This window comes from Cynocephalus volans, chromosome 13, assembly GCF_027409185.1.
Source record: "Cynocephalus volans isolate mCynVol1 chromosome 13, mCynVol1.pri, whole genome shotgun sequence".
In the NCBI taxonomy this organism is placed as follows: domain Eukaryota; kingdom Metazoa; phylum Chordata; class Mammalia; order Dermoptera; family Cynocephalidae; genus Cynocephalus; species Cynocephalus volans.
In genome coordinates this window covers 41830025-41842751 of record NC_084472.1, presented here as the reverse complement: position 1 = coordinate 41842751, position 12727 = coordinate 41830025, and the positions used below count along the sequence as shown (strand labels likewise).

Genomic DNA, 12727 nt, shown 5'->3' with positions numbered 1-12727 from the left:
TCAGCCACCACCACTTGGTTTGGCAGATACTCAAAGGCTGTCAGGAGAGTGGGAAAGCTTCATAGTGAAGTGTTGTTTGGGGCATGCAAAGCTGATGTTAAGCTAAATAGAATCATGGCATTTTATGTGATTGGACTGGGGAGCATATTTGGATTTCTCTGGTTGGTCCTGAGTTGGGAGTGGAAACAAAATAGGGAAGTTGGTGATAACTGCCCAAGTCCTGACCACTCCGGGCCAATTGCTGTAGAAGCCGTGCTTTCCCGGGATGGTTGCTGTGGAGGTGTGAGTCAGAGTTCTGTCATTGTGCATGGTCTGGCTATTGTCTGTTTAAATATTCAGTCTCTTACAGTCTTCACCTTTATACTGTGACTCTAATCTCCACCCGACCCCAAATTCTCGGATTTTCTCTGATTAATTATCCCACACCTACATTTCACCTTCTTTTCCAGATGTCCAAGACATAATTGCTAGTGGGAGAGATAGACATCTCATTTCTGGCAGTATCCACATTCCAAAAATATTGCTTGAAATAGCATCATTATAAACACAACCATACTGTAAATGCTTTGAGGTACCTTGTTAAAGGATTTTTTTTTATGGGTAAAGATTTATTTTGTGAGGAGAGCCATCATTTCTTAATTACTTTGGTTTGCAAACTCAGAGCTCTTACTGGAAGCATGTTTGCTTTATTTCATGAGCAAGTGGCCCAATGTATCACCTATGACTTGGAGTCCTTGTTATGTGTGTCCGCATCCTGATTAGGGGACTTGGATGTAAAGACCCACTGGGCATGTGTTGTAAGTACAGCTTTGTGTTGTGCAAGGTGGTGCATTCTCCATGAGGTAGTGTGTGACTGGAATGAGGCTGCAGCACGCTGCAACCACTCCTGCTGTCAGATGCTACCCCCAGAGGCCAAGGCTTAACACACTCAATAGCAATTCATTCAACCCCGCTCCTCAGGTAAATTCCCCAACTTCCCATATTGCCACTTTGGGAAAAATTGTTCTGGTAAATTAATTCACACTGAGAAGGCAAATGAATGTGGCATTCAAAAAGATTATGCCCTCAAAAAATAATTCTTAAGCTCAAGAAATGAATCTCTAACAGCAGAATTTGAGGCTATTGGTGTCCAGTGGGTATTTTAGACAAAAGGACATGGTTTTTCTGTAGAGGGAAGTAAACATTCACAAGATAGGGATGCAGATCTCCATTGCTGCCTGTATCTCATGGGGTACGCACAAAGTTTGCTTGTCTTAATGGACTCTGAGGAGGGAGCTAAGGAGCCTGGATCAGAGGAGCCTGGGACTATGGCTCCATGTTGTGTACCCCAGTTATGTCAGCCCTATGGACACTTACACCACCTTGGAATTCTCTCTGTATGGGTTCCAGGGTAGCTTCCCCTCATCTGCACCCTTTATGGTCCCAAAGTTCTTCATTCATGCCACTTGGGGCTATATTTGTTTCCTGAGGTTGTGATACAAAATTACCACAAACGTACTGGCATAAAACACCAGAAATTTATTCTCTCACATTTCTGGAGGCCAGAAATCTGAAATCAGTGTCAGTGGGTGGAAATCAAGGTATTGGTACAGCTAGATGCCCTTCGGAGGCTCTAGAGGAAAATCCATTTCTCTCCTCTTACAGCTTCTGTTGGTTTTCAGCATTCCTTAGCTTGTGGCCACATCACTCCAATTGTCAAGACCAGACCTTCCAATCTCTGCCCCCATCTTCACATCACCTCCACATATACAGGTTCCAGGAATTAGGACATGGATTTTTGGGGGTGGGCCCTTTTTCAGCCTACCACAGGGGCTGTAACACACAGAGCATGGATCTGAAAATCTTGCCATATGATGAACAGCCATAGGTTCTAGGACATTTACATTTTTAGCTTTTTATTATAAAATACAATATACATATATATGTAAAAGTATGTAAATCATAAATAACTATAAATCCAAAACTCATGTAACCACCCCCTAGGCCAAGAAATTAAACCTTGCCAGTTCTTGGCTTTTAAGGTAAACATTTCCTTGCTTTCCCTTATTGTTTTATCTTGCCTCATGTCTCCTAAACAATGTGCTTTCATGTAACCTGGATTTCATTGTTATATAAATGGAATCAGGCTGTATGTCCTCTTTTATGTCTTAGTCCTTTTGCTCGACTTCAGGTTTTTCAGATTTTTCTGAGCTGTTGAGTGTGGCTATGATATGTTCACTTTCATTGCTGTGTAGTAGTCCATTGATGAGCACTTCAGGCTAGAGAAGAGAGGATCTGGGATTGTTATGAGGGCACGGGGAGGGGAGACAGTGGAGGCATCAAGGTTGGTCAGACTGTCGACAATTAAACAATTAGTTCTGGCAGACAGAGCTATGGCCACTGGGGGGAAGCTCAACTCAGTGTAAACAAAAAGTTCTTAGAGTTGCCCACAGCGGTCCTGAAAGGAAGAGAGCTGCCCAGGTTGCCATGGGACCCTGTCAGTGGAGCCGACTGAGCATGCGCTAGATGGCCACTGGTATGGAAAGCCCCAGACCAGAGGGAGGTTGGGCTAGAATGAAGCTAAGGCCAAAGCTGTGACCCTGGCCAATCCTGGGAGCCCAGCCATGCCCCTGAGATGCCCCAGAGGCAAACGGCCTGAAAAGCTACTCAGCAAGGTAGGCTTTGGACCCCTACACCATTCTTTCCCATCTTCTAAGCAGCCCTTTCTCAGGCTCTCTACCCACAAACCTTCCCTGGCTTCTTAGCAATGCCTAAAACCCTTCCGTCAAAGAGTAGTCCTTCCAACTTAAGGCTTTGGCCCTGGTTAGCCCTCAGGCTCTGCTCAGTCATAGAGACCAGTGAGTGAGTGGTGCTGGGCCCTTTCCTGAGAACAGCCTTTCATGGGGAACTGGGAACAGAAGGAAACCAGAATAAGAAGGAAGTGAAGGGCAGCCAAAGCTGGCCCTTCCCAGACATCACCCTTTCAGCTGCTGAGTAGAGGCTCCATTGAGTAGGAGAGCAGGGCACACTCTGGGCCACTTCAGCAGCCCTGTCCATCTGGGTGGGGGGGCAGGGACCTAGATCAAAGGCTGGTCACCTCTCCAGTGGTGGCCTCTCAGTGTGGGAGTCCTACTGCAGGTCAACTGAGGTGTCTTGAAGGGGTCTAGGGCAGCATGAAGGATGTGGCTTGTGAGTTGGGGAGGATTGAAAGACCAGTGAGGGCTTTCCCTCTGGGTATTTACCTTTCACGTGAGAAGATGTCCACCACCTGGGACATTAAAGGCAACTGGGGTTAGCCTGTTATGAAAGAGGAGGGGGCAAATGTATCTACTTTTCAGCCTTCTAGAAGAAAAGTGTTTCTCCTCCCTATATACCTTACACCTGCCCAACCATAAAATCTCCATAAAATGAAAATGCTGGTTAAATTCAAAAGGTGAAAATTAAAGAGACATACAAAGTGAAGAATTCTAAAGCTCTTTTGATCTGCAAAAGTGTGCTCCTGGCAAGAGTAAGGAATGAGTGGGTTGAAAGATTGCTTGAGAGAATCTTGGTGTGTGACATGAGTGTGACATGTACACCTCCTGACAGTTCCCACATGACCAGAGGGACAGACAGAGATTAAATGAGAGCAAAAGGGATACGGGGCAGACTTTGGGAGAACTTTTTCACTTCTCATAATCATGAAATGCACAGGAGTGGGTTATCTAGAGGGGTTAGGTCTCTGTTCCACCACCACCTTTGAGGCTAGGGGTTGTTAGTTCTAAGTTTGCAGCATTCACAGTGGCCTGTTTTGAAATATGTCTCGTATTCAAGAAAGCATCATAATTGCCATGCACAGCCATATCTTCAGTGGCGACTGCATTACCCTGAGAGGCTTAGCAGCAGCAGCATCTGGAATCAGTCAAGCAATCAGTCAGCATTGAAGGTAAAGAGAGACCATGTCTGAGATGATGAGGTCATTCAGTAGAAAAATAATAATAGCAACAAAAGCAACATTACCTTCTATGTGCCTACCACTTTACAGTTGTCAGTAGCATTACCCAGTCCAGGACCACTGTGTTCAGACTGCATGTAGAAAAATGTGAATGATGTCATCTCGAGTTGTGCAGTGCAAAACCTGCCCCACTATTCATGGTGGCCCTTTCACTCACAGAATCTCATTTAAAGCTCTTCAGGTGTAAAATTCTTTTTACATTTTAAGTTGATTTCACATCCATTTGGTCCTTATGAAAGTTTTGTGAGATTACAGGGCTAGTGTCATTCTCCCCAGACTACAGGTAAGAAAACCAAGTCCCAGAGAGGAGCGGGGGCTGTTCTAGGTGACTAGAAGAATGAGATTAGAACCCACAACTGGTAGCTCTCAGTTCAGGACCATTTCTGCCAACCAAAACCACTTAACCCAGTCTTTCATGAACTCCTCTAGGATGTAAGAGATGGTTGTTGGGGAGTCACTGGAAGCAGAGGGGGGCTGAGTAAATGCTTCGTCTTCTCTCCTTGCCCCAAATCTGGTCTCTGGCCTGGCCCAGCCCCCCCCCCATGGCCAGCTCCCTTCTTTATGACCCTCCTCTCCATGCCCAGATTTGAGCGGGAGCAGAATGATACCTTCATCATGGAAATCCTAGACATTGCTCCATTCACCAAGATGCGGATCCGGATTGACGGCCTGGGCAGCCGGCCCGAGTGGTTCCTGGAGAGGGTAAAATGTCTGGACCCTCACCCTCCCTTCCAGCCACCACCTTCCCCTTCTCCCTGTTCTTTTGGATTGTCACTAGACCTTGTTAAAGTGCAAATGTCACCAGAGAAGGTTATCACATGAATGTGGCTAGCCCATATAATCTAATATGCCCTTTGGTGTGGATTAATCTGAGAGCATAGTTGTATTTATTTGTGTCCAGAGAGTACTGAATCTCTGAGAAAGAACACAGTGTGAGCTGTCAACCTAATGCAGACAGACTGGAATAAGGGGAGGGGCTTGGTGTGGGCTTCTCCAGGGATGTGAGTTGAGGGGGACTGAAGGGGCAGCAGCAAGAACTGGCTCAGAGAGAGGGTCTCCTGGTGGGAACTTTAGGCTGGATGGCAGGGGAGTTTTGGGTGCCCCTGTGATCCCGTAGCTATATGGCTGCCTCTTTTTCCATGTTGGACCTCCACTCACAGGAGGAGTCTAAGCCTGACCAGCAGCAGCCTGGCTGAGGATCCCGAATGCTTGGGCTCTCAGTTGGGCTGAAACCAGCCTTGGAGCTGGAATGCTGGGATATTCAAGGAGCAACAGAACTGTGGGATTCCTTAGTTCTGCCTCTATCATCCTCATCTCCCCAGCACATGTATGCATGTGTGCATGCACACACACGCACACACATGCACACACATGCACACACAGCCGCAGACTCAGCTTCCACCAAGAAAAGAAGGCAGCTGCTCCTTCTTAGGACTTCTCTTTCATAGTTTCCTCACTTTTCCCATGCCCTGGGGCCCCGTGCTCCAGGCTGCCCGAAGGAAGGTCATTAACACTCACTGTTCTAGACTGGAGAAGAGAGCAGAGTTCTCAGAGCCTGCGGGCCAAGCAAGATGAGATTTGATGGGAACTAATGGGATGTTAGGAGTCCAAGGTGCTTTCCATACTGAGTATGGCCCCAAAGCAGGAGGCCCTCAGCAGCCACAAGGAGGCTTGTTTGCAGCCCCACAATCACAGCAAAGACAGTAGCTGTGATGACTTAGCTGACTGTCCCTCAAGCATGGCCTCGGTGTCACGTGGGCCCTGCGCTTTTGGACATGTGTGGTTCTGGTGTCGTGTCTGCCCTCCTTGTGCAATGTGTGTTAGTGTCCTGGGGCAGCCATAACAAACTACCACAGACTGGCTTAGAACAACAGACTTTTCTTGTCTCACTGTTCTGGAGGGTAGAAGTCTAAGATCAAGGCATCAGCAGGACCGTGCTCCCTCTGAAGGCTCCAGGAAAAGATATCTTTCAGGCCTCTCTCCTAGCTTCTGGTAGTTCCTTGGCTTGTGGTGGCATCATGCTAATCTTTACAAGGCAATCTTCTGTGTATGTCTCTGTGCCCAAATTCCTCCTGTTTATAAGGACGCTGGTCATATTGGATTAGGACCCACCCTAATGACCTCATCTTAATTAATTCCATCTGTAAACTTATTTCTAAATAAGGTCACATTCTGATGGATGATGGGTTAGGACTTCATCATATGAATTTGGGGGGGACAAAATTCAACCCATAACACAAAGTCTTCCTTTCCCCTGCCTGAGTTAGTCCACACATCCCTCATTCGCCAAAGGCCATCTGTCCTGAATCACCCAGGGTCCTCCTTCCCTGTTGAGCCATTAGCAGATTTTTCTTGAGCAAACAATATAGTTCCCACACCAAGGACAATCTGGCAAATGTTCCAGGTGTTTGTGGCTGACAGTGGCTTGATTGGTCCATTTTTCTGTCATTCATACAGCAAACATTTCTTATGCACAATAATAGGCACCTCTTAGGAAACATTTTTAGTTAATTGCCAATTCCCAAATCCCCAAGCTAAGGGATTCACCATGGGGGTTGCAGACTCTGTGCCAGGCGTGCAGGGCAGGGTCTTTGTCCTGGAGAGGGCCCTGGCCATGCCCCTCAAGGCTGAATCACAAGGGCTGGTCTCAGATCTGGGATCTTGGGGTCACTGGGGTTCAGTGGAGGGGCCACATTGGTGGGTGGGGGCTGGTGGAGATGAGGGAGGGCGTTCGCACCGGGGCTGCCTCTCCCCAGATCCTCCTGAAGAACATGAACACTGGAGACCTGACCATGTTCTACTATGGAGACTGGCTGTCCCAGCGGAAGGGCAAGAAGACCCTGGTGTGTGAGATGTGTGCTGTCATCAACGAGGAGGAGATGATGGAGTGGACATCCTACACTGTCACGGTTAAGACCAGCAACGTCTTGGGTGGGTTGGGGGTCCCTCCCATCTCCCGTTGTCCTTGCCTCTCACCCTCAAAGTTTGGCTTGGGCCCTTGTTTCCGGTCAGTGCATTGTCTTCTTATGGCCTTCCAAAATCTAGTCAGTTGAGTCTTTGCCACAGCGTGTCGCTTTCTGTCTAGACAAAGTATTTCCCCCCAGGGACTGAGTTGGCTCCGTCAGGGAAGTGGGGGAGAACATTGCTGGGGAGTATGGTCAGCACTTCCAAAAGCAGTGCAGGAGCTTGCCTTGGAGCCCTTCCGTCCTGGCCTGCCTGCTGCTGCCCGACGCCCCTCACCCAGGTGCCGTTTATCACAGGCACTCTCAGGTTCCTTCCCACATCCGTGTGCTTGTGACCGACCATTGCTATGTTGGCCTTGGGTCTTAGGATAGGGATATGACTCCAGGGCCCCGGTGGGTGTGACATTCTAGTGGAGCAGCCACAGTGCAGTGTGCTGAGGCTCCAACAGGTGTTAGCTCAGGGTGCTGTTGGGGAACCCACGGGAAGGCACCTTCCCTACCTGGAGATCAGCGGCAAGGGTCGTGGAAGGCTTGCTAGAGGTGATGCCAAAGTCAAATTCAGAAAGACAAACAGAAGTCACTTAGGCAGATGAGACACCCAGAGGAAGGGCCTTTCAAGCAAAAGCACTAGCGTGTGCAAAGGGAACACACTCTCATGTAGCTGTGGAAGTGATGCCTCCCACCCACCCTCCCTACACCAAGCCCACTCTCCAGGAGCTGTTGCAAAGAATCTGGCAAACTCATTCACACTGATTGTAAATGGCTGGTAACTTGCTGGCCCTGGTAGATTACATCTTCAAAGAGAAGCATTCAGCCAAAGAAATGAAGCCCTCGTAGTAGGGTCACAGGTGTGAGCGATGGGTCAGTAAATCTGGTGAAGTTTTCAATATCTCTCTTCTTTTCTCCTCACCGTGGAACCTTCACCCTTATTGCTTAAAGTTCCAAGTGTCCCCATGCTTTCAAGCTCCTCCATCCACTCACAGTGTGCTCTCAGAAAATAATAGATAAATTCATTGACAACAGCAGGGTGTGTCAGAAAAACTTCACAGGGTCACCTCTTCCAAACTCATTTGCTTTTAAAATGGGGCCAATACCTCCTGTGGCTTAAGCAAATGACATAAAGCTCTAGTGTAGAATGTCAACCAGAGGTAGATTTGAGGAGCAGGGAACTTTCCTGCTTCCCTCTGAACCTTCATTGTGTAGGAAGTAGCCCATATTTTTAACTATAAATCCAAGTCTGCATGGCATGCCTTTTAAGTTTGAGTGTATTTCTTCAGAAATAGATGAGTTTTTGTATCAAACCATTCACACTGGCTGACTATGACTCTAGTTAGACCGACAGTATTTGCAAGACACAGAGTTAAGGTTAAGAACAGAATTGGATACCTGGGAGTCCCAGGACTCTAACTGGCTCTTTCCAACCTCACCCCAGTCCTGTCAACTCTGACTGTGTCCACCTGCACCTTTAGCTACTCCATGGAGTCCAGGGGCAAGGCCAGAGCAAGAGGCCTATGTGTCAGAGAGTCTGGCACCTGGAGCCTCATCTTGTGCACTCCTCCAGGAGCAGGCACCGATGCCAACGTGTTCATCATCATCTTTGGGGAGAACGGGGACAGCGGGACACTTGCCCTGAAGCAGTCGGCCAACTGGAACAAGTTTGAGCGGAACAACACAGACACGTTCAACTTCTCTGACATGCTGAGCCTGGGCCACCTCTGCAAGCTGAGGGTCTGGCACGACAACAAAGGTAGCTCCCTCTCAAGGCAGGACGGTGGGGAGGGCAGCCCTCAGTTCTCCACCTGAGCCCTTCCCTGCCTCCCTGGCAGCAAGTTGACAGCCTAGACCAGGGTTGCATGGTTGTCGACACCAATTTGATGCTTCCATAAGTTAGAGAATGTGTCTCTGGACATATGTTAGAGATGAGGCTTAGCTCCTTCTGCTTTTTTCCTGGGTAATTAGTGGTTCTTTATTTTTTGTGATGTCGAATCATTAATGCTCCGTAGTTCAGACAAACATTAAGAAAAAAAGGGCTATACCACCAAATTCACTTCCCATAGATTTTATATAAAGGAGTATACTTGTTTATTTATAATATAGTAAGCCTACAAGTAGTTGAATTCACTTATAAATATAAACTATGAAATAGGATATAAGTCAAGTGAGAAATTTATTTTTAACTTCAAAGTACCTAAGGAATACTTTGTCACATCCATAACTGTGATGAAGTTCACATTTTCAACATTTGCTTGATTATCTTTTTGCTGTCTTCAGGCCTCTCTGAATATTTTCTCTGGCTTTGGGCCTGTAGGTTCTATCTGACATAATTAGAGTCAAACTGCTAAATATTAAATCTCACCTCTTTGGTGCTTTCAAATCCACCTCTCTTGTCTTCTGTGGAAACTCGCCCCTGCAAAGCTATCTGCTTCAAGCCTTGTCCAGACTTTTCTGAGTCTCCCTCTTGTGTTGCCTGGAGCTGTCCTGATGTTGCATATCTCCTCATTTCTTCCAACTTTTTGCTGAGGACCAGCCTGTCTGTCCTGGTCACTGATGAAACCCAACTCAGCAATTTGCAACTTCTCTTTCTAAAGGAGCTAGACTATTTTACTTTAACATGGGTTAAACAGTTAATCTATTTTCCATAACATGGAATAAACTCAAATTAGGTGCAAATAAAATAACCAGTCTTCAAAATAATAAAATAACAAATACTTGCACAGCACTCCACAGTTTTCAAATGTCAGTGTATCCATTCAGTCATTCATATATTGAACAATTAATGTGTTTGTGATATGCCTGGAACTCTGTTAGGTATTAAAGACACAAACATTTGATCCTTTTTTTAAAAAAGTGGTAAATTACTGCAGCAAAAGCACTTTATTGTTCCTCTTTTCTATAACCAAGAAATATTGAGTCTTAGTGAGGTTCAAATGTCTTACTCAGGATGACACAGCAAGAAAGGGACACAGCCAGCACTCAAATCTCAGCCTTCTGATGCCTGTCTTGATATGCCATGCTGTGTGCCAGTCCATTCTGCATTCTGTACCTTCACCAGCCGCTGTGCCAGAGGGTCCAAAGAGATGAGATGATGAAGGGCAGCCTCCTCTATCTGTTTGCTCTGTCCCCCGATATGTTTATCATCAGTGTGCATGGGGGTAGTCTTATGTAGAAAAGACTGCAGTGCAAGGGGGCTCTTCTTCCTCACCTGTCCATTCAAGTGGCGTTATGAGTCTGTGGAAAGAATCATATTGCAAAACATTCTCAAATATCCTTAATGAGCTCTCCTGTTTACCAAGAAGGAAACAAAACAGAGAACCCTGAGAGTTTTTTCCCCCACCCTCTTGTCATCCATTACGATTGTCTTAGGACTAGTAGTAGGTGGAAAGTCCAGTTGAATAACAATAGTCATAATTATTAAAACTGTAGCTTCTACCCCAGACGTTTCACAAGATCAGGATGAGCCTCTGCCCACGACACTCAGCAGAGGATCACTCAGTTAAGACAATTGTAAAAACACTGAGCCCATTGTGTGGGATTAGAGGGATTTGACATATGAGATTAGTGGGGTCAGGTCGGTGGAGGGTCGGGTGGAGGGCGTAGGGATGAGGTCTGCGTAACCTAACATTCATGCATATGGTCTTTCCCGTTGCAGCGCTTAAGCCATTGTTTAGGAAGTATATTCCTGGGAACTATGTCCCTGCCTTAATCAGAAAGAAGCACATTGTATCTGTGGGTTTCCAGCTCTCTGTCTGGCTACCAGCAAGATATCTTTGCTCTTGGAACCATGTTTATTCGCCTTTAACTTCATAACTACCTATAATAGTGCCTGGAGCATAGTGGGGACTCAAAAAATGTTAGCTTAGTTGAGACCCCCCCAACACACAAGGAGAGAGCTGAAAAATACCAAATTCTTGAATCCTGTTCTGCCACAGCCTCTATCTCAGCCACAACAGAGAATCAAAGGGACTAGAACTCTGAGAAGGAAGAAATAATCTTCCCGGGCAGCCTGAACTGTTCCTTCAGGATTCAGCCACACTAGGGGGCCAGAGGGCAAGGAGTTCCCTGACCTTCTCCCAGTCAAGCCAGAAAACTGGACAGGGAAAAATTTCATGTAGACTATGATGACCCCCATTTTCCAAGAAGGAAACAATGCCAGGACAATTTACAATATGGGTGTTTCATTTATTGTGGAGGAGGGAAGTGTGAAGGTGCAGAAGTTGGCCGGAAAGACTGACTGTGCCTGTGTTAAAACCACCCTTGTGGAGAAACCGTGCAATAGTCTTTGGGGGGCCTTGGAGCTATCCAGGGTTCTGACTGCTCCTCTGTCTTCTCTCAACCCCAGACTCTACAGCCCGATCCAGCATTCTTGCCTTGCGGGCTGACTGTTTTCAACCTGAGCTGCTATAGGCATCCAGATGCTTGCCAAGGTGCTTCAGACTGCCATGCCTCCTGCCCCCAAGTCACAGCAATAAGAGGCAGAGAGTTGCTGATCCAAGATGAGAGCACATCTCTATGTCTCCTGCCTGCAAAGGTCACTATATCCAACTCCATCTTATCCAACTCTGAACCCCACCTGACTAAACCCTCTGTTCCTTGGCTGACTTCTCCTGTTGTTGCCACACCTTCAATGTCTGCCCTAGTTTTCCATCTCAATCATTTTTCTTGAAGAACCTTCCAGAGTCCTCTTGGGTATTCCTGCCTCCATGCTGTATCCTTCCTTCCAAACCATCTAGGAAAGTAAAGGCTCATGACTTCAGAAAAATGTTCAAAAAGTCTTGCAGTAACATTTCAAGAGTAAGGGATAGTGTTTGTTTTCAGTGATGCCTAAGTTTTCCTCTTCTTGTTTTTCTCCTTCTACCTGACCTGTTCTCTCCTTAGACAAAATGATCGGTCCAGGTCCTTTACTACTGCAGCTCTAACAATCCCCACAGTATTAATATTCATATCAGTAAATAAATCAAATACAGTTAGTTCTCATTGTTCATAGTAAATATGCTTTATAAAGTTGCCTCAAACACTGAGTTAGGAAATACTGAACAATTGCTCCTATGGGAAATGCGGAGTCAGGTTCCTGTGTGCCTCTGCTGACAACATTTTAATCAGCTGATTAATACATAACTTTGTTTCATGTGTGTTTCTGTTTAAAGACACCTTATGTAATATTTACTGTTTATTCATTAACAGTGAACTCATGGCCAACAGCATTGTAACTCATGCCTGAACAAAGCTTATCTAACACGTATTTTCTCTGAAGCACATCACAGCTTTCTTGCCCTAAGGAACAGTAAATAGCACTTCAGCTTGGGGGCCAACCACTATGTTTGGGGGACAATTTTAAGAAATGAACTTACCAACAAAAAACACAGAAAGATGAAAAATATAGCACTCAATAGACCACAAAAAGGGCATTTATTTACAGTATTAGAGCTGAAACAAGAAGTCAATGTAGCCTTGTTCGACCTCAGCTGGGAAAGTGTGCATCAGGAGACTCAAATTTTTCACCATCCTGCATATGTCCAAGAATGACAATGTGAGTATTAATTTTAGGGTTACAAATAAATTTTATCAAAAAGACAGATCCACAAAGGTGGGGCATATAAATAATGAGGATCAACTGTATATTTTTAAATTCTGTCTTTTTTTTTTTTTTTTTGGCAGCTGGCAGGTATGGGGATTTGAACCCTTGAGGTTGGTATTATAAGACTGCACTCTAACCAACTGAGCTAACTCACCAGCCAATACCTGTATCTATTGAGCACTTACTGCCAGGTGTTGTGTTTAGTGCTGAGGACAG

General features: G+C 46.0%; 1 protein-coding gene across 3 annotated transcripts in view; it reads left to right on the top strand.

Moving 5' to 3' along the window:
• Positions 1–12727, top strand: part of LOXHD1 (lipoxygenase homology PLAT domains 1) — a 182936-nt gene that overhangs the window by 148304 nt on the left and 21905 nt on the right. For all 3 annotated transcript variants that reach the window (XM_063077310.1, XM_063077309.1, XM_063077308.1), the window contains 3 exons: positions 4558–4675; positions 6730–6904; positions 8498–8683. In XM_063077310.1, coding sequence (XP_062933380.1) covers positions 4558–4675; positions 6730–6904; positions 8498–8683 — 479 coding nt within the window. The remainder of the gene's footprint in view (positions 1–4557; positions 4676–6729; positions 6905–8497; positions 8684–12727) is intronic.